The 19,566-nt window shown below is 57.3% G+C and overlaps 1 protein-coding gene across 1 annotated transcript; it reads right to left on the bottom strand.

Moving 5' to 3' along the window:
* Window positions 1-61: 61 nt before the first annotated feature.
* Window positions 62-19,119, bottom strand: SOCS7 (suppressor of cytokine signaling 7). Its single transcript, XM_074162895.1, has 10 exons — window positions 18,245-19,119; window positions 11,987-12,051; window positions 9,246-9,350; window positions 8,427-8,528; window positions 7,528-7,658; window positions 6,968-7,136; window positions 3,993-4,121; window positions 1,102-1,237; window positions 632-789; window positions 62-311 (listed from the first exon to the last, which is right to left on the bottom strand). Exons 1-9 carry the CDS (start codon window positions 19,117-19,119, stop codon window positions 669-671), a joined length of 1,833 nt encoding a protein of 610 aa, XP_074018996.1. The 3' UTR covers window positions 62-311; window positions 632-668.
* Window positions 19,120-19,566: the final 447 nt, after the last annotated feature.

The following is a 19,566-nucleotide window of genomic DNA, read 5'->3' as shown; positions in this document are numbered from 1 at the left end:
AACCGAAACGAACCAAAAAAAAAATAAAAAAAAAAAAAAAAAAAGAGAAGACATCAAAAATAAAACTTTCAAAAAATTGTAAATAGTGCCATGACATTCTTTGTTCTGCACGGAGAGCCCTCTCCCTCGGGCAGGAGCCGAGGCTCTGGTTCCCGTTCCGCTGTGCTTCTTCGGAGTCTTGAACCCTCTTTTCTCTGTACAAAAAAGAGCTGGAGAGAGCAGAAGCGGCAGCGCAGAAACAGGCTTCGCCCTCGCGTGCCTCCTTCCCACCACAGCCTGACTCCGGCTACAGGATGGCGACAACCAAATTCCTAACGGGGAAGAGAGAAGGGAGAGGGATCAAACATCCCGCTGGACGCGGCGGGATCCGCTTTGGCACCAGAGCGAGCCCAGGCTTGCGTGGGCACAAATATGCAGGAGAAAGCAGCAGGAGCCTTGTTCCCCTTCCCCGAGGAAAGCCAGGCAGTAGGAAAAGACCACGGAGTGAACAACCACGACTTCTCCGGGAAGGTTTTGTGGCTTGTGTTTTTGGGTTTTTTTTTTTGCAATCAGAGGGAACAGAGCGATTTAGGTTGGACCCCCACTTGGATGGCGCGCGGAGAAGAAGCGCCATCAGCACCCACGTACGTACCATCAGTGACAGCAACAAGCCGGGCGAAGCAGCCTCGCTACGTGGAGGATTCGGTCTCCTGTTTCTGTTTGGAGATGAGCTGAGCTTCCTTCAGCGACAGATACACCTCCTCCTGCGGGTCGTAGTAGTAGAACTTGCGGATGTAGGAGATCAGGGGCCTGGGGAAGGCACGGGCAGAAGTTTTAACCCTGAGCCACCACCACGTCATCCTCCACGAAGGATAAACCAGAACCTCTCCCCCCCCAACCCACCTCCAAGGTTGTGGCACCAGTAACGCCTGAGCTGGTCACCACTCCCTACGCGCCACGGGACATTTATCTTGCTGTCCCACGGCTGGAAAAAAAAAAAAAGTCAACTACACCCACCCAAAGCCCTTACTGCAGATAGAGATGTCTCCTCATCGCCTCCTGCCGCGAGGGTGGAGGAGGAAACCAGAGGGACCGGTCCCTGGGCTGGTCCCAGAGACTCACTTGGGCAGCGGGAGCTCGGGGATGTGGTCGATTCGGACCAACTGCCTGATCCGAAAGCGGCAAAGGTGCTGGAGGGATTTGACGTTGCTGAACCTGGAGACTGGATACAGGAGCTGGACAGGCGTCGGAGGGAGACCTTTAAGGGGAAAAAAAAAAAAAAAGGCAATATTGGAGACAAGCGTTATATATAGATAGGAACCGCTATCGATTCAGGAAGGAATCCCATGGCTTCAGAGTCTTGGGACTGAGGAGCCAAACCTTCCAGCCAAATCTACTCTTTTGGCTGTAAAACATCTCCAAGCCTTCCCAACAAGGCAACCACAGTCCTGGTGTGAGAGGGTGGGCTGTAAAAAGCAGACCCTGGGCCACCGCAAGCTCCGAACCGCCCCGTTTCCCCAGGGCTAGTAGAGGAAGCATCGCTTCATACCGAGAAGCACCAGGGTTTGGAAAAGGCGGAGAAGAAAGCCAAAGCAGAAGGGGAGCAGCACGACCGGGCACGTAGGCTTTGCTCTGCGGAACCCTTTGGGTAGTTCTAGCGAGGCGTTAAAAAGCCGAGGGATTGGGTCAGCTCAAGCTGTGCCAGAGTCCCTCATTCTTGGGGTCACGAGGCAGAGGCACAAAGGCAGAGGAGGCGGCAGCTTCGCTCCAGCCACCTCCCCACGCAGGGAAAGACCTCGCCGGGGCCGAAAGAGAGTCGCATCCAGCCCCACAACCTCCTCCTCCCCCAAAGTTAAGAGCAACAATCGAGCCCGCAGAACCGAGGGGTCAGCGGGATCTTTGGGAGCCGGGTTCATTCGCAGCACAAGGTTTTATCTGTCTTTACAGAAGGATTCAAAGCTCGTTACACTCTAACCCCCTCCCGCTGGCCCTTCTCTGAGGGCAACGGAGTGAAAGGAGAAAAGGGGAAGCTCTTCACACTAAGATGGGCTCAAAACTGCTCCGGGCAGCTCAGGAAGCTGCGAGCCAGCTTTTGAGAAAGCAAAGAACAGCCATCAATTGAAGGCTGGATTCTCTCTCTCTCTCTCTCTCTCTGCCCCCCTCCTTGCCTCCTCCTTCCTTATTCTCTCTCCTACCGAAAAGGAATTAGCCTCTGGGAGCCCAGCCAGCGACTACAGGGACCAGCACGAGCTCCACAAGCCGCGCTGGCCACATGCCTCGCTGCCAGGAGCCAGACGCGAGCTGGAAACAGCCCCCTCCTCCGAGCAGCGCTTAACGTTTCAGCGGGAGAACAGCACTAACGAGCACACTGGGGAGATGCAGATCCTAAATCTTCTCCCACAAAAAAAAAAAAAAAAAAAAAAAATTAAAAATAATCAGGCATCAGTGTGAGACTTTGTTTTTCAAGGATCAAGGCGCAGCAGCTCTAAGCAGTGCCTACACCCAACGCTGGCTACAGATGGAGCGGTGCAGGACCTGGGGGGGACACAAAAAGGCACCCCTCAGCAGGTGCACAGCGCTCTTTGGCGGGGGGGGATATTTTCTTTTTCAATGCTATTTCTCTAGAGCAAGTCCTTTCTAAGGTATTTGCCTGGAGTCCTAAACCCTCAAAGCCCTGTTCTCGAGGGGAAAAGATCTCAGGATTAGGAAGGTAAATTATCTTTAAGTGGAAATGATTTCGTGAAGGCCGGGTACGTTGTGAAATCAGCTTCACAGCCCTCTCCTCCCTCCCCAAAGCGTGGCCACGTTATAACTCAGTTTTCCAGTTATTGGCGGTGCCTGCAGCAGAGGGCAACACTGAACACATCTGGGCTGTGGCTCCAGCGCTGCCGGGAAGAGGGAACGTCCCATCTCCTCCCCTCCAGCCTCTTCCAGACCAGGAACTCTTTGGGGCGAATCCTTCCCATGCCCCAGTGCCACAGAGAGGTCACCGTCCCCGTCAGGGCTTGCAGGCGTGATGGCAATAGGGACAAGGAGCAAATTTCCCTCTAAATTTCACTATAATTTCACTTGCAGCAATCCTGAGGCTCCTCTCGCTCCTCTCACCTCGGCAGCATTCCCATTCCTGCTCCGTTTGGTTCAAAGCATCACTGTTCACCTCACACACCCCCCTCCAAATTCTGTCCCCCCCACTGTTGCCATCTCACAAACAAGGGGCGTATTTGCCTCTTTGGGAGACTCTTCCCTCCCTTTCACACCAGATTTTTTGGCTTGCTTTCCGGTACGCCAGGACAGGTGAGGGGAAAACCAGAAAAAAAAAGATACAGAAGACACTTGTCCAGTCGCCTGCCCAGATTTAAGTTTGGTTTTAATTCCTTTAATTAATTTAAGGAATTAAGAGTTTGATGGATAGGGAAACAAGCTCTCTGCAATCAAACATGCTCCAACAACACCTCACCGACGCTCCCTCCTTGGCTTGCAAGCACCTGCCTGTGGATGGGCTCTGGCATCACGGTGGCCCCCCCGGGGACTCCGAATCTACAGGATCTCTGGCTGGAGGCTTTGAGCTCACGCTTGGAAACGCTCCCACAGGCTCAGCTGAACGGCTCCCCCCTCGACAGCCCCAGGTGGGTCCCAGCTTAAGGGAGAACTGGGAAACTACAAAGCACGGAGCAGTTCTAAGAGCAGTACTGAGACGGGGGGAGGGAAGAACGCAGAGTTTTAGCAGCCAAATAATTGCTCGTTGAGGGAGTAGCTTTCCAGTCCCCAGCTCTGTCGTAGCGTGAGATGGTATCACTCCTGGAAAGAAGGGTTTGGGAAGTCTTTTTGCCACCACGAGCGAGCGGTGCAGCTGCCGAGGGAGAGATCTGCCCCTCGGGATCCTTCTGGGAAGTCAGTGGGCAAGGACACAGACCAGGGCACCGACCAAATCCACCTCGAATTGTCTCCCCAGGACACAGCTGCGGCTGATGGCAGAGCAAAACCATCCCCCAGATTCCAAGCTGGAGACTCACCTGGAACCCTGGATCGGAGGAAGTAAAGGAACTTCCCGTTTTTGGAGTGCATGATGGCTCTCTTGATGAACTCCACCACAGACTGGCAGCGGTCCTCAAACTTGGGATGGCACCACAGGCTGAAGGTCCCTTCCGAGAGAACAGAAGAGGTTTCACATTAGAGGAGCACTGGTGGCAAGAGGAGACAGTTTGGGCACGAGTCTGATGTTCTCGAAGACCAGGCAGGACACTAAGAGGAAACACCAGTGGCACCTGCTTGCAAGGATGCTGCTCCACTGGAACCAGTGCCCTCCAAGAGCTGAGGATACGCAGAAAGACACGACAACGTGACCACCGTAACCAAGCGTGGCCACAAGTCACCCTTGCCTGAACTTGTGAACAGCCTGCAACGATTTCTAGGTCTAAAAACTTAAATTCTCAAAACATAAAGAGCATTAGCAGATACCCCTGCTCCTCTGCAGTGTCCCATCTACAGCACCCCTAAAGAAAGAGTGTGGTTTTACACAGAGGTGTGTAAAACCAGTGATCCAGGTGCCGAAGGCCTCTTCTGCCAGAGGATCCCATTTCAGAACAGCTCCGTGTTCTTCCCAGCTGTTTCAAACCCCTTAATTCAAATTATCGTCAAGTTAGAACCCAGGGTCAAGCTACACCGACACGGTTCCCCCCCTTACTGCCACCCGACACGACGGATGCACCCAGCTCGGGTGGCGAACAGCGAAACCAGAGATGGGCAACACAGGGAAAAGCAGGTCCTTGGACCTCTTTACACATCTCTAAGTAGGTTGGCGTGAGCCTCGGATCTGGTTCCCTAAAAGTCGAGCCCCTAAAAGTGGCCGTAGATGCAAAGCCCTGAAACCTGGAGCCCCTGAAAGTGCCTGTAGATGCAAAGCCCTGAAATCTGGAGGCCTTAAAAGCAGCTGTAGATGCAAAGGACAAAGCACAAACACCAGCCTCCCCATTCCGCCTACTCACCTTGCCTAAAAAACAGACAAAAAAAATCTGGTTCCTTTCCTCTCATCTACCCGTAACGTGAAGGTCTGGCTTTTATCTCTTCCCCACTCTCTCAGCCGCACCGTTTGTCACCTTCACGGGTTCATCGAAGCGCTCGGCTGGGCAGTTTTCCCCGCTGCCGCAGCACATTCGGTGCTGGGGGAAGCGGGGGGCTCCCCACGCAGACCCAAAATGAGATCCTTGATGCAGTGTCACGGCTGGAACTGCTGCTCTAGGGAAGGCGGCAGCACCAATCCTCGATCCCTGCAGCGAGGAGGACAGCTTGAGGAACGAGAAGGACATCTGGGTAAGGAAGCTCCCAAAATAGACGTATGCCAGCCCCAAAATAAGAAACGGGACCAGCAGCAAGAGGAGCCTGCTCCAAAACTCAATTATGGAAGTATCCAGTGGCCAGGCAGCCTCACGTTCCTCCAGCTCCAAGAGCTTCTTGGAATTTCTGTAAGGATGGGGTGATGACAATCCTTCCTTCTTACACAACGGCCAGGGGAAGTGGCTCCCGAGGGGCTAGAATTAATGCTGGGGCATGTCTCCATCAGAAGGGCTCACGAGCGGAGGTGCTGCCGGGTCTCCAAGCTCCGCACCGCGAGCGGAGGTGGAGGAAAACGCCAGCAGCACCCCTGGGGCAAGGGCAAAAAGGTGAAAGAGATGAGCTTTGCTCCACAAGGTTGCAAACCACTGTTTTCTGCAGCAGGTTGGCCAGAAAGCCATTATTTGCAGGCACGTTTAATGACAAGGCTCTAGAGGGAGTCGTTATTAAAGCTTCCCCCTGGTCACAGGGCAGCTTCTCCCCGCCGTGCATGGAGCCTCTCGGGCATTTTCCTCGGCCTGAGGTGTTTGTGCAGGGGCTCAACGCAGAAAACCCCAGGTGAAGACGAGCAAAGCGTGTGGGCGAAGTGAGAAGCAGCTCGCGCAGGAGGAATAAAGGTGGTGACCAGCGTGCCAGGAGTTCTCGGAATAAAAACCCAGTGTGGTGGAGCTAAAGGCTCAGCCTGGCACAGACCGCACCCCCAGGACACGGGGAGGAGGTGGCAGCAAGGTGACAAGCTGTGACAGCAAGAGATCACAGAATCACAGAATCTTCTAGGTTGGAAGGGACCTTCAAGATCATCTTGTCCAATCATCAACCTAACTGACAAAAATAAACACCCACAAAACAACAAAATGCAACACCATCACTAAACCATGTCTCCCAGCACCATGTCAACCCATCTTTTGAACACTTCCAGGGATGGTGCCTCAACCACCTCCCTGGGCAGCCCATTCCAATGGCTGATAACCCTTTCAGTGAAAAAAATTTTTCCTAATATCCAGCCTGAACCTCCCCTAGTGCAACCTGAGGCCGTTTCCTCTAGTCCTGTCGCCCGTGACTTGGGAGAAGAGACCGACCCCCGCCTCTCTACCCCCTCCTTTCAGGGAGTTGGAGAGAGCAAGAAGGTCTCCCCTCAGCCTCCTCTTCTCCAGGCTGAATAACCCTAGTTCCCTCAGCCTCTCCTCGCAAGACTTGTGCTCCAGACCCCTCACCAGCCTTGTTCCTCTTCTCTGGAAGAATTTCACAGGGAAATTCCCTCAAATAAGCTTCATTTTGGGAAGCACTGAGAGCCAGGAATGGTGATTGTTGCTGTACGTCACATCTCGGCGACGCGGGACCCCAAAGACCTCACCATCATCGTTTTCCGAGTTCACTTTTCCAAAGGAAGGCCCCAGGACAGGCACAGGGAACGCGTATTTCTCAGTTTTTCAGAGTTACAAGGAGAATTGCTGCTTGAAGCACAAGGAAAAGTCAAACGCAGCTTCTAAAGCCTCTTGCAGAACCTCAACGCAAGAACAAGGTCACACTGCTGCTGCTCCCCTTCTTCTGCCAGCTCCATGCCCAGAGCACTGGTGTGGGACCTTGGGACCAGACTGGTCCCCAGGCACAGCCCCCCACTGTCAGTGGCACCCCCAGGACCACCCGCGGCTCTTACCTCTGTAGTGCTCCATCCTGGTGTGGTGGGTGATGCCCTGCGACCGAAAGCTGAGGCTCAGGATGTAACGAGGGTCAGAGCTGTCTCGGACCAAAAAGGACCCATCTGGCTTCCCCTTCAGCTTCATCTCCGCATCCTCCCAGTTCATGGGTCCCCAGTACCACCCGCACTAAGGAGAGAGACAGAACATCAGCAGGTGCTAGCCAGAAAGACTTTTATCAGCAACCAAACTGATGTTAATTCCCTTTAAATGCCAAAAAACGGAAGCGTCTGGTTGTATCCGCCCAGGAATATGGACGGTTGGGACTTGCTGGATGAGAGCACATCATCATATTCCCAGAAGAAAGAACAGACGAGACTATAAAAGCCCTTCCACGCACAATAAAAGCTTTTCTAGACTCAAAGACCTCACTGGGAGAAAGGCAAGAGGGTTTTTTACAGCCCTATCCTAATGTTATCCTCCCAGTTCTGTAAAAGGGAGGATGGGTCCCCAAAACCAGTGCTTGGACCCACAGTCTTTTCCCTCTGGCTGCCACTACCGCCGTCCCCCTCCCCGTTACCTTCTCCAGCTCCCGCAAACTGGCCGCAAAGCTGCTGGAGTCCGGGCGGTAGAGGGGACACTGCAGGTGTGGGGCGGGCTGGCCGGGCATCGCCTCCGTGGGTCTCAGCGGGACGATCCGTGGGAAGGCGTCTGCAGAAGGAGAGACTTGGTCACCCACGGGAAGGTGTCCCCCCCCCGAGGACAAACCACCCCTCATCCATCCCCCTCACACAGCTCTGGAGGTCAGGGCAGGAGGGACAGAGCTGCAGGAAGCTGGGCTGATGGATGGATGGAAAGACAACATCCTCGTGAAGGACACAGTGGGAGTCACTACCTGGCTCTCCCAAGGTGACCAAATCAGTGCTGTCACCTTATGCTACCTCGGAGGGAAGAGCCAGGAGGCACGGGCTGGAAGGTACGAACACACGTCCTGAAAAAAGGGTAGTAAAAACCCTCTGGGTCATGAAGGAAACCAAAAGCAAAAGGGTAAACGGGGCAGGAAACCTCCTCAGGTGCCGTTCAGCCAGACCACACGCCAGGCTGGCTGTCACAGCCAGGGCTCTGGCGCTCAGCCCTGTGCCCACGGCTCTTCCCTGGCACCTTATCGGACGCAGTACACGTCGGGGTGTGCTTCCTCCCGGAGGAACCCAAGAAAATGGGAGATGCTGAACCGAGGATAAAGCTGGTGCCATCAAAAGCTTCAGCAAAACGACTGTGGGCAACGAGAGCCGCACCAGGAGGAAACCAGAGCCTCGTCACACCGGTACCCGAGCACCCAGCGTGTCCCCGAGCGGGCAAAGCAGGCAGCGCCGCTGCTGTTAAAGCCCAAAGCGCGGCTTTAAAGCTTATAGAGAAAAATCCCCGAAGCCCAGATCCCTGAAGGGAAAGGCAGAGCTTGGCTGTTAGAGCTCGGCTGACCTGGGGCATGGGGCGGAGGAGGCGGAGGCAGAGGGAAAGACTGCAGGGAGGAGCCCATCGGACCCACTAGCACAGATGTAGGCAGCGTCCCACTGATATCATCTAGGAGAGAACAGAGGCAAGAGAGACTCAGAAAACAAGGAAAGCGAGCTCCGAGAGCACGGCCCGAGCCAGGAGAGGAGGAGATGGAGCTTCCCGCCGGCAGCTCCCCATCCTCCTTGTGCTTCTGAGCTGCTTGGCACCAGCTCGGCCCCTCGCACACGCGGAAGAGAGTCTGTTTTCCAGCCCAGCTCGCTCCATGCAGGCGGTTTGCAGCGCAAGACAGGCATTTAGAGGAGATTTCACAGACCCGGCACACGGGACATGCAGTTTAAGGTTGATTTTATCCATCCTAAGCTGCCCTGGCTCAGAGGAGCCTCCTCCAGAGGAGGATGAGGAGCAGCTTGGCCAGGCTCCTGGTGCAGCAGAGCCCCCAGTCCCACCAGTTAGAGAGAACAGAAGGGAACTGGCCTCGCTGGGCAGTGGATAGGAAGGGGGGGAAGTTTCCAAAAGCAACAGAAACGCTATGAAACCAGGACATCACGTCCCACCTGCACCGCTCCACCATCCCCTTCCTCCCCTGGCTGATCCACTGAAGCCTTCAATGAACAGCAAGAAACCCCCTGCAGGGGAAGGTGACAGAGATGCTACGGGGTCAGATGAGGAGGCAGAGAGCCTGGGGACCCTTGGGATGCTCCTCCTCTGTTCCCACAAGGACAGACGGGCAGTTTCCACGCTCCCACAGGGACACAGGGCAGAGGATGCTCTCCGGGATGGTACCTAGCAGGCTGAGGCTTCTTCGTGGTGGCGGCGGCGGAGTCGGAGGGTGAGGGGAGGTCAGTCCTCGCTGAGAGATGTCCACGTCCACCAGTGACACCGTTTCACCTGAAGGATGGTGGAGCAGACTGTTAGTACGGCACCTTTTGGGGGGAGGCAGGGGGAGAGGGGAAGGGGCAGGAACCTCCACGGGGTTTAGAGGACGATCTCAGCTGTTTTCAAACCCAATTTCCCAGCTGCAACGCTTTGGAGACATTGATCGACTCTGTGATCGCAGCTCAAAGGTCAAGGACCTTCCCCAGAAGGAAATGATGGACACAGGTTTGTGTGGCCGAACCCTGTTGGAGTCCAGCATCGGGAGGATGTGATGAAGAAGACTCTGTGAGACCTTCCAATGGTGTTCATCAATGATGCAAAGCACCAGCACTTTGTGTAACACCTGGGAAATGGTTTCACGGGTCTTTGCTGGCACCTGACTCAGACGATGCTCCTGTTAATGCCTTTTTTTTGGCCTACCAATGCCATAGACCATCAAACACAAATACCTCTTACCCAAAAGGCCAGGAGGGTACCAGCTCTTAAAATTAATAGCAGGGAGCTGGACAGGCTTTTACATTAAATAACCGGAATTCACTGAAGCCAAAAGGCTTTGGATCCCGAATTGGGGAAAATAATGACACAAATTAAGATGTGTCAAGACCAGAAAAGCTTAAAAATCAGTCTAAAAATCATGGGAGAGAAACGAAGCAACCAAATCGAGGTCGAAGCATCAGCCTCAGAGTTGACTGACGCAGAGTCAAAAGGAGACCTAAAGAGAGACCCTCAGTGGCGTTACCACCACCAAGGCATTTCCCTCCACCCCCTCAAAAAAAAAAAAATATCACTCTAACCAGGCTCTGATGAACCACCACCACCAACCAAACCATCCCGAACGCCTGAAGCACGGGTCTCAAGGACAAGGGGATGTGGCTGCCTCAGATTTCAATTCCTGTGGGCAAGGAACTCCTCTTCTGCTCCAGAAACCGTGCGCGGCGTCACCCACCCCTGGGTAAGTCCCTGGCAACGTATTTACCACCAACAACACAGGGCAGTATCGACTCGCCTTCCCTCTGCTTTTAAACGTCCCATCTATTAATAAGCCGCGTTAAGAGGAGTATTTAGAGCTGGTTATTAACCGAGGTCCCTTCTCCCTGGGGGACTTATGGGTGTGAGCGCACACGTGCGCCCACAGGATGCTGCTCTTTCATTTCCACGCCCTAAAAAAATAAAATAGTTGGGCTGCCTTCGTCCTGTACAAAAAAAAAAAAAAACCAAAGCCCAGGCTCAGAGGGGCTGCAGGAACTGCTTTTCGGTCCTTCCCAAGGCAGCAGGAGCCAGCACCTCCGAGAGGCAAGGGAAGACAAGGACAACATTCCCAAAGACACCCCCCCCCCCCCCCCGCTCGCCCCACACACTAACCCGAGAGCAAAGCACCAAGGAATTCATGCCAGTTGGGCCAGGCATTTGAATTCTGGCCCGCTGCGGTGGTCCCAGTCTCAGAAAATCCCCTATACAGGGGCAAACACCCCCCCGCCCCCCATACAGGGGCAAACACCCCCCCCCCCCTCCCCCATACAGGGGCAAACACACCCCCCCCTCCCCCATACAGGGGCAAACACCCCCCCCCCCCCCCATACAGGGGCAAACACACACCCCCCCCTCCCCCATACAGGGGCAAACACCCCCCCCCCCCCCCCATACAGGGGCAAACACACACCCCCCCCCCCCCATACAGGGGCAAACACACCCCCCCCCCCCCCCCCCATACAGGGGCAAACACCCCCCCCCCCATACAGGGGCAAACACACCCCCCCCCCCCCATACAGGGGCAAACACACACCCCCCCCCCCTACAGGGGCAAACACACACACACACCCTCCCCCATACAGGGGCAAACACACACACATACCCCCCATACAGGGGCAAACACACACACACACACACACACACATTCCCCCCCTCCCCGATACAGGGGCCGTTAAAGAAACCAAGACCTCAGCAGATAAATACCCAGTTGTGACCTTAGATTCTGAATCCTGCGACTCTGGAGATGGGATTCTCCCCAGGAAGCCCCAAGGACAGTTTTGATGTCAAGTCCACGCCACAGGAGGCACATGACCGTGACCAGGAGTTTTTTGGTACTAGAGCTTTCAGCCACCAGCGGAGCAGGACTTCCCCCTCGCACCATTTATAAACCGGCCAACTTCCCCCCCCCCCCCCGCCCCCAGCAGAAAAAGGAAGGTCAGAAACCAGTAGGCCATGGGGAGAGGGGAGAAAGAGGCAGAAAGAGGAGGTAGGACCCACAAAAAGAGGTTTCAATCCCCACAGGTGTCATGCAGCCGAGGCGGTGACGTCGGGCCACGGTCCCGCTTGGTCTCAGCCCCTTTCAAACCAGGGGAGGGGACACCAACCTGCATTCCATCTACAGGGGATTTTCCAAAACACTTGGAGGAAGGACCTTCCCCCTTCGAGAGCACGACCCAAACTTGCCTTTCAACAGGAGGAACCGCAAAACGCCAACGTGCAAGAGGCACGTCCTTTGCAGCTCCTCTTGCCGGGGCTTTGAGGCCAAGCAGGATGGTGGGACCCATCACAGAGGTCCCGGGTTGCACGTGGAGGCAACGTTCAGCATCTCATCGTTAAGCACACGCCGCTCTTTTCATCCCCAAACGAAAAGCCGCGCCGTAAATCTTCCGGATCCTTACCTGTGAAGAGGGGGCTGAACACAACCGGGGAAAAGGCACTTTGAGTTCTCGTCAGTCTGTGTTTCCTATCGGAAATAAAGAAAAAAAAAAAAAAACAAAACCCCACATATGGTTAGGAGAGATGAGGAGACTCGGCGCGTCCCACCAGAAGAAAACACCCTTTGAGCTTCTCACACCAGGAGAACCTTCCCCGTTCTTTACAGAAGCCGGAGACAGCTCGAACGCCGCCTGTTTATTCGGCTCCTGGAGCCGAGCTGTGGCCTAAGTAGGGCAGTCAACCAGTAAAGCTAGGTCTCCGTCCTGCCGGGGAGCAAATCCCTAACTAGGGAATTAATAAAAGTCTTTGGAAAGAAGAAAAAAAAAAAAAAAAAGAGGAAAAAAACCCAAAAAACCAAAAAAAAAAACCCCAAAAAACCAAACAAACCCCAAGCAAGTATGGTAACCGGAGCCAAGAGGCTGTTTCACAACCGACAACGTCGCGCTCCGTCTCCGGATCAGGCGTTGCCAGATGCCTCCCACAAACAGGTTGGGTCCCTGCACAATTAATGGGTTGTGCCTCCGGCGAGCGCGGGGAATGCCCTCGCGCTGCTTTTGGAGGACGCCATCCCCCTCCTTTGCCCACCCCCCCCCTCAAAATGGGTTCCAAAACGCAGGTGAAGGGTAGGGGAGCTAAATCCGGAGCCGGCGAGAGGGATGGAAACAGCTGTCGGTGGCGCGGTCGATGCGCTGGAGGGAAGGGATGCCATCCAGAGGGACCTGGACAGGCTGGAGAGATGGGCTCGTGCAAATCGCATGAAGTTCAACCAGGCCAAGTGCAGGGTCCTGCAACTGGGAGGTGGCAACCCCAGGCACAAATACAGGTTGGGCGGAGAATGGCTGGAGAGCAGCCCTGAGGAGAAGGACTTGGGGGTGTTGGTGGATGAGAAGCTCAACGTGAGCCGGCAACGCGCGCTGGCAGCCCAGAAAGCCAACCCCATCCTGGGCTGCATCAAGAGAAGCGTGGCCAGCAGGTCGCGGGAGGTGATTCTACCCCTCTGCCCTGCGCTCGTGAGACCCCACCTGGAACACTGTGTCCAGCTTTGGAGTCCTCAACACAGGAAGGACATGGACCTGTTGGAACGGGTCCAGCGGAGGGCTGAGGAGATGATCAGAGGGATGGAGCACCTCCCCTATGAAGACAGGCTGAGAGAGCTGGGGTTGTTCAGCCTGGAGAAGAGAAGGCTCCGGGGAGACCTCATAGCAGCCTTCCAATATCTGAAGGGAGCCTCCAGGAGAGCCGGAGAGGGACTCTTTGTCAGGAGATGTAGTGACAGGACAAGGGGTAATGGTTTTAAATTGGAAGAGGGGAGATTTAGATTAGATATCAGGAGGAAATTCTTTCCTGTGAGGGTGGTGAGACCCTGGCCCAGGTTGCCCAGGGAAGTTGTGGCTGCCCCATCCCTGGAGGGGTTCAAGGCCAGGCTGGATGGGGCTTGGAGCAACCTGCTCTAGTGGAGGTGTCCCTGCCCATGGCAGGGGGGTTGGAACTCGATGATCTTTAAGGTCCCTTCCAACTCTAACCATTCTGTGATTCATTCTATGATTCTAAAAACGCGCCTCTGATGAAAATCCAGCAATACCAGCAATTCCCCTGAAGTTTGCTGTCCAAACTGGTGGTTTTATAACAAACCATCATTCCAGCCCCATCCCTGCTGCAATGCTAAAGGACTTTACCCAGAGCCGGGCACAGAAAACGTTGGTAAACTGAGGCACGGGGTATGGCACCCCCAGGACTCGAATTCCTGGTTGGGGCGAGTAGAGAAACACGTCCCTGGTGCCGGAATCTCACTCCCACCTTGGAGGGGACCCCAAGGACAAAACTGAGCCCAAACTGCAGCTCTCAGGCTCTGCAGATTTGACAAAGGTCTTTCCAGCACCCACAGCACGTCCCATCCCGGCACTGGGCAGCCCCGTATCAGTCTGCTGGTCTGTACTGGGAGAGACGAGGTGCCTCCAAGTTGAATATAGTGCGACTCCCCTGTGCTGGCCAGAGAAACTGGTCCTGTTGCATCCAAGCAAGCGACCACATCACCAGGATCTATGGGAGCTCAGGGATCAGCTCTGGTGGCCACCCAGACCACCCCATTTCTACCACAAGCTGTGACAGGGGTGACACCCTTCCTCCTGGATGTCCTCCTCGCTCTCCAACCTCCTCCCCGTGAGAGGTTGACGCCTTCTTGTGCTCCAGACCCCAGCTCTGCCCACAGTCACCTGTGAAACCTGGACAAAGCTTCAGATAACGCTCCAAGCAAGGACTGTCACCCTTCAGGAAGGGTGACACCCATCAGACCCAACTCCATCACCCTTCAGGGAGAAAACCACGAGCTCCGGGCTCTGGGTGCACCCTCATCTTCTCAGGGTGGACCAAACCCTTCTCTTGTTTGTGTCCAGACATGTCACCGGGTCACCCAGCTGTGAATAAACGTTTAATACTGTAAGTCTGCAAATAAAAATACTAAGAACACTCATCATCCCGCTATATAAAACCTCATTAAAGTGTTTGGAAAGGTTTTCATTTTAAGCCTCTCGCGCTTATTTGAGGGTTGGATTTTTTTCCTCCCCCCCAAAAGAGAACAATTCGGCGATTATCAGCCCTGCATTCACACACAAAATTACACTTCTGGATTAATACCAACGAACCTCCTAATAGAGTAACAGCTCCGCTCCCACCCACCGAGCCAGCCGGGAAGGAGCAGCGCTGGCATTTTGCTTTTACCCACAGCTACATTTTACGCCACCGTTTTACAGCCAGGGATTTCGGGGAGCCCTCCTTTCTCGCAGGCTCACACCAGCAGCAGGGAGAGAGCAGGAAATGATTCCCATGGACCGAATCCTCTACTTCCCTAACTCCGTCTCCACCAAAACAACGTCCTTCCATTCTTCCTCCTCCTGCCCTCGAGTTCCGCAGCCTCCAAACAATGCTGAAACCCCGCCTCGAGAAGGAATTCCATGTGACTGGTACCCAAACCCTCCTGCCCTGGGTCAGAGCAACCCTGGGGGGCTGGAGGAAGCCAAAGGTGGACATCATCCTCCGGGAACAGATTCTGCACGGATTCATGCACACCAAACCGGGAAACCCCTCAAACTCCAGGAAATAAGGATTTTTAGGGCCAGTCACCCACCAGTTCTGCAATGGCTGTGGTCACCACCTTCCCAACCAGGTTTTTCTTCACTCACCCCACGGCACTGTCCCGTTAACACCAAGGCAAGTCCCACCCGGCCACAGGCTACTTTATGCTGGCAATAATAATACAGAGAAATGTTAAAAAAAACCCCCAAGGTCATCAATCCTATATTGTCATTTTTGGGTCCTAGCCTGACAAGTGACCTGCAGCAGATGCGGCCACAGCTCAGGTGTCCCTAAGCCCATCCATCCACCCACAGATCCCATGCCCAGCCCTGTCCCCCTTCCCTCCGTGGCACAAATTGCTTCCAAGATTAAAAAAAAAAAAAAAAAAAAAAAAAAAAAGAGCAATTTCAGCAAGACAACCTTTAAATATCACCAGCCAGGCCCTGGGTGAGAAGGCGCACGTCGGTATCTCCACGTTCAGCTCCTCAGCCTCTTGCAGCTCAGCAGAGCCCAGTTATTGATTTTAGATAAAGGGGCCGGTTTCCTTCCTCGCTGCCGCGGGCGGGAGGCGACGCTGCACCTCTGCTGCCTCCGGGACCGGGACCGCCACGGGAAACTAGGCCAGAAACTCCAAATACCAGGAATTCTGCTTCGTGTGGATGTTTAAAAACAAGAGCTGGACGAGATAACACCCGTTGCAGACCGAGGTAGCGTCCTCCACCGCCAGCCCGCGGAGACTCGCGAGGCAGGAATAAGAGCTCGATAGCAAAAAGAGCCATGAATTAACCCAAAAGTCACTCTGAGCCCACCTCGTCAGCCGCAGGCGACCGTACGGGGGACACCAGATCCATCCTGTATTCACACGGGGGCCACACGCTGGGTGGCAACAATCTCCAGCTCTTGGCAGAACCAAGGAAATGCGCTGGTTTTTTTTTTCCCCTCCCAGTCAATCGATGCAGACGGGTGCGAAGTAGCCGACGGCGTTTGCCAGCGTGGCGTTAGGTCAAAAACCACAGCAGAAAATCAAGTTACTGCACTACTTATCCCCGAGCTGAGGGACCAGGGCGCTGGGAAAGGAGAGGGAAAGAAAAGTAGCATCCGCTAAAGCCAAATATTCACTTCCCAGCAAGCCCAGCTTAGTTTCAACTGCATCCCAGCATCCCGAATCGCTCGTCCCCGCCGACCAGAGCGGGGCCAGACCTCGGGACCAGGAGGGACTGTCCCCTCCATGGCAGCACGGTGGCAGGAGGGACACCGGCACCAAGCCCGGGAGCAAAAAAACCATCGTGTTCCGAGGATCCAGCCCCCGGCGGCGGGAGGGGACTCCTGGAACTGGAAGCAGCCAAGTCGTCCCCGAACCACCAGAGTCGTCGCATCAGGCACCTTGAAGTAACCTTTGTTAAAATACCGCTTAATTAGCACGGCGGAGTCGCACGACGCCGGAGCACGAGGAGTGACCACACGGTGCTTCTCGGCTCCCAACCTGCCGAGACACGAGCAACGAGGCTCCGTCACCCCCATCCCGGGAGGTCCCGGGGACTCCTGGCTCTCCTCAAGCGCAAGGAGCTAAGAAACCACGAGCCCATCAGCCAAACACTAGGTCATTAGGGGCAAACTCCACGCGCCGCCGTCCCAGGCCCATTTAGTCATTTGTGGGGAACGAAGCCGTTGAATGAATCTGCTTCACCAACCCGCCCCCCCCACCCCGCCCCGGAAAAAAACAAAGCTCCTCGTGGGCACAGGAGCTCCAGGGAGGACTCAAGACACCCCGAGAGGCTTCAGGGATGGGACCCGACGCAGAAATTGCCATCTCGGAGCCATCCCCTGCTTCAAAGGGGAGGTAATTTTGGCCTCCGCTACAGCCTGGCTGCCTTTTGGGCTGCTGAAGTGGCCTTGTCACCCCCCCCCCCCTCACAAGCCAGTGCCACGGGTCGCACCTGACCCAAGCTCAGCATCTCCAGAGCAAGCCCGGAGAAAGTTTCCTGCTCATCCCTCAAGAGGTCTTCAGCCCCACCGAGGAGGCAACACACCCCAGAAACCATCAGCGAGATTAATTAACCCCGTGGGGGAAAGGACCGTGCTGCAACACCCAGAGTCCATTCCATTATTGAATGGGGTTCCCGGGCTGGCTCTCCCGCCTCCCTCCACTGGGAATTTCAGTTCTGCTGCTGGGAATGCCACACAAAGTGGTTTCTGGAGCACAAGAGGCTCATCCCGACCGGAGCCGGGGCAGCCCTTCACCCTCCCCAGCTTGTGTCTTCTGCCGGAGCAGGGCTAGGAGAGCTGGCGCTGATGGAGCAGGGCTGAGGAACAAGGTCCCACACCAACATGTCCCAGGATTCATCCCTCCAGCCTTTCTAACACCACGACCCAGCCAACCTCCGGCTGCCAACGCTTCCTCCGGCCACGTCCTGCCACGGAGTATGGGGAGAGCAGAGCCCCTGCGGCAGCACCCACCATCACCCAGACCTGAGCCCGACTGCGACGCCCACAAACCTCAGGAACTCATTTGAGAAGACATGGAAGGGCAAGAGGCAACACCAGCCCCTTGGATCCCAGCGGGGTGTCACCATCCACCGCTCCCGGGACACACCACCTCCTCGCTCGGCCGGTACCCGCAGCATCCCGGGGGCTTCAGCGGCTCCTCCGAGCCGCCCAGCACCTCACCGGCCGTGCTCCAGGATGCTTTTCCACCATCTCCTTTGGGGATGCTGGGCCCGGAGCATCACGTTCCTCCTCCGCCCGCCTCTCCAGCTGTGCTCCAGCTGTGCTGGCTGACCCCGTGTGACACAGGAGGTCTCGGAAGCTGCTCAGGAGATGCCTGAGCCCAGCTCAAAGCCGAGGGACGGTCAGGGCATCCATCTGCGGGATGGCACCCATGCCTCAGAGTCACCCTCCTCCATCATGCCACCGGTGTCCCTCCTCCCTCGGTGCTACGGGGCCACACCATCGCCCGCCCGCCTTTCACACCGGTGACAACCCCCAGCTCTACCGACTTCCACCAGCGCAGGCGGCTGCTCCCCGCAACCCCCATCCCGTCCCCCCAAAACCACCCCCGGGCTGTAGGGGACCCGCTCAGCCCCCCGGGGCCGCGCATCCATCCCTCCTTCCCCCCCTCCCCACCACCACCACCACCTCACCCCCCGTACCTGCCCGCCTCCTGCTCCCGGCCGCGGGCCCCGCAGACGTCGGTGAGGCTACCGGCCGAGGCGGGCAGCTCCCCGGTGCGCCGGCCCTCGGTGGCGGCCCCGGCGGCGTCCCCCGTGGCCGAGCCGCCGCTGCAGCTCTTGGTGCGGAAGAGGCGGCTGAGGCGGATCTTCAACGAGCCCTTCCTGGCGCCGGGGCCGGCTCCCCCGGGGGCGGCGGGGGGCGGCGCGGGGCCGGTACCGGCGGCTCCTCTCCCGGTGGCTCGGGCGGCTCCGCGGCCGGGGGAACCGGGCTCCTCCTCGGAGCAGCTGCCGGTCTCGTCGGGCTCCAGCGCCTCCAGCACCAGCAAGGCGTCGCTGGTCTCCTCGGCGGCGGGCCCGGCGGGCGGCGGCGGGCCGAGGCAGGGGCAGGGGCAGCCCGCCGGTCCCTTCGCCCCCAGCCCCGGCGGCCGCAGCCCCAGCGCCGCCAGCTGCAGCTCCAACCCGCCCGCCGCCGCCGCCGCCGCTTTGGGCTCCAGGGCGCAGCGGTGCCGCGGGCAGAGCAGCTCGGCTCCGCCGCCCGCCGGGCCCCCGCCTCCCGCCGCCGGGCCGCCCTCCTCGCCGGGCCGCCCCTCCGCCGCGTTGCGGAACACCATCAGCTGCGGCGGCGGCCGCGGGGCCCGCAAACCCCCGCAACCTCCCGGTAACGCCGCCGCCGCCGCCGCCGGCAGCCGCCCAACGGCGGGGCCCAACGGCCCGGAGACCGTCGCGCCGGTAACGCCGCCGCCCGCCGCGCCCGCCTCCGGCCCGGCCCCGTAGCCCAGCAAGCGGCTGAGCACCCGGTAGGAGGCCGCGGCGGCCGCCGCCGCCTCCCCCTCCCGCAGCTCGGCGCGCTGCATGGCTACGGTCGCCGCATGGCTGGCCGGGCCGGACCGGGCCGCCGCCGCCGCCCTCACACGGCGCCGCCGCCGCGGCCCCCTCCCTCCTCCGCGGCGACGGCCGCGCGCCGCCACGCCCCCCCACTTCCGCCTCAGGCCACGCCTCCCTCGGCACAAGCCACGCCCTCACCCGCGTGTAGCCACGCCCCCTGTTGGGTGTAGCCACGCCCATTGAGGAGGCCGCGCCCCCCCCCCCCCTCGGTGTTCCCCGCCCCACGTGGAGCCGCTCCGAGCCCCGGGAACCGGGGGGACGCGGGCGGGGGGACCGGAGGGTTGCAGTGGCTGCCGGGGCGCCTGGGGATGTGGCCCAGGGGACTGTCCCCCCCCCACCAGGACAGCGGGGTGTGGTAGGGGAAACTGAGGCACGGGTGCCCGGGAGCCTCCTATTGCGAGCCCTACACGGCTCTC

The sequence above is a fragment of the Numenius arquata genome, chromosome 23 (assembly GCF_964106895.1).
Source record: "Numenius arquata chromosome 23, bNumArq3.hap1.1, whole genome shotgun sequence".
Lineage (NCBI taxonomy): Eukaryota > Metazoa > Chordata > Aves > Charadriiformes > Scolopacidae > Numenius > Numenius arquata.
The sequence above is the reverse complement of the archived record's forward strand: the minus strand, read 5'-3'. Positions and strand labels throughout refer to the sequence as shown.

Coding starts and splice junctions, on each gene's coding strand:
- SOCS7 (XM_074162895.1), bottom strand. CDS start 19,119: ATGCAGCGCGCCGAGCTGCGGGAGGGGGAGGCGGCGGCGGCCGCCGCG. Junction 12,052..18,244: donor CGGGAGCAGGAGGCGGGCAG/GTACGGGGGGTG, acceptor TATTTCCGATAG/GAAACACAGACTGACGAGAA. Junction 790..1,101: donor CCCGAGCTCCCGCTGCCCAA/GTGAGTCTCTGG, acceptor TGCCTTCCCCAG/GCCCCTGATCTCCTACATCC.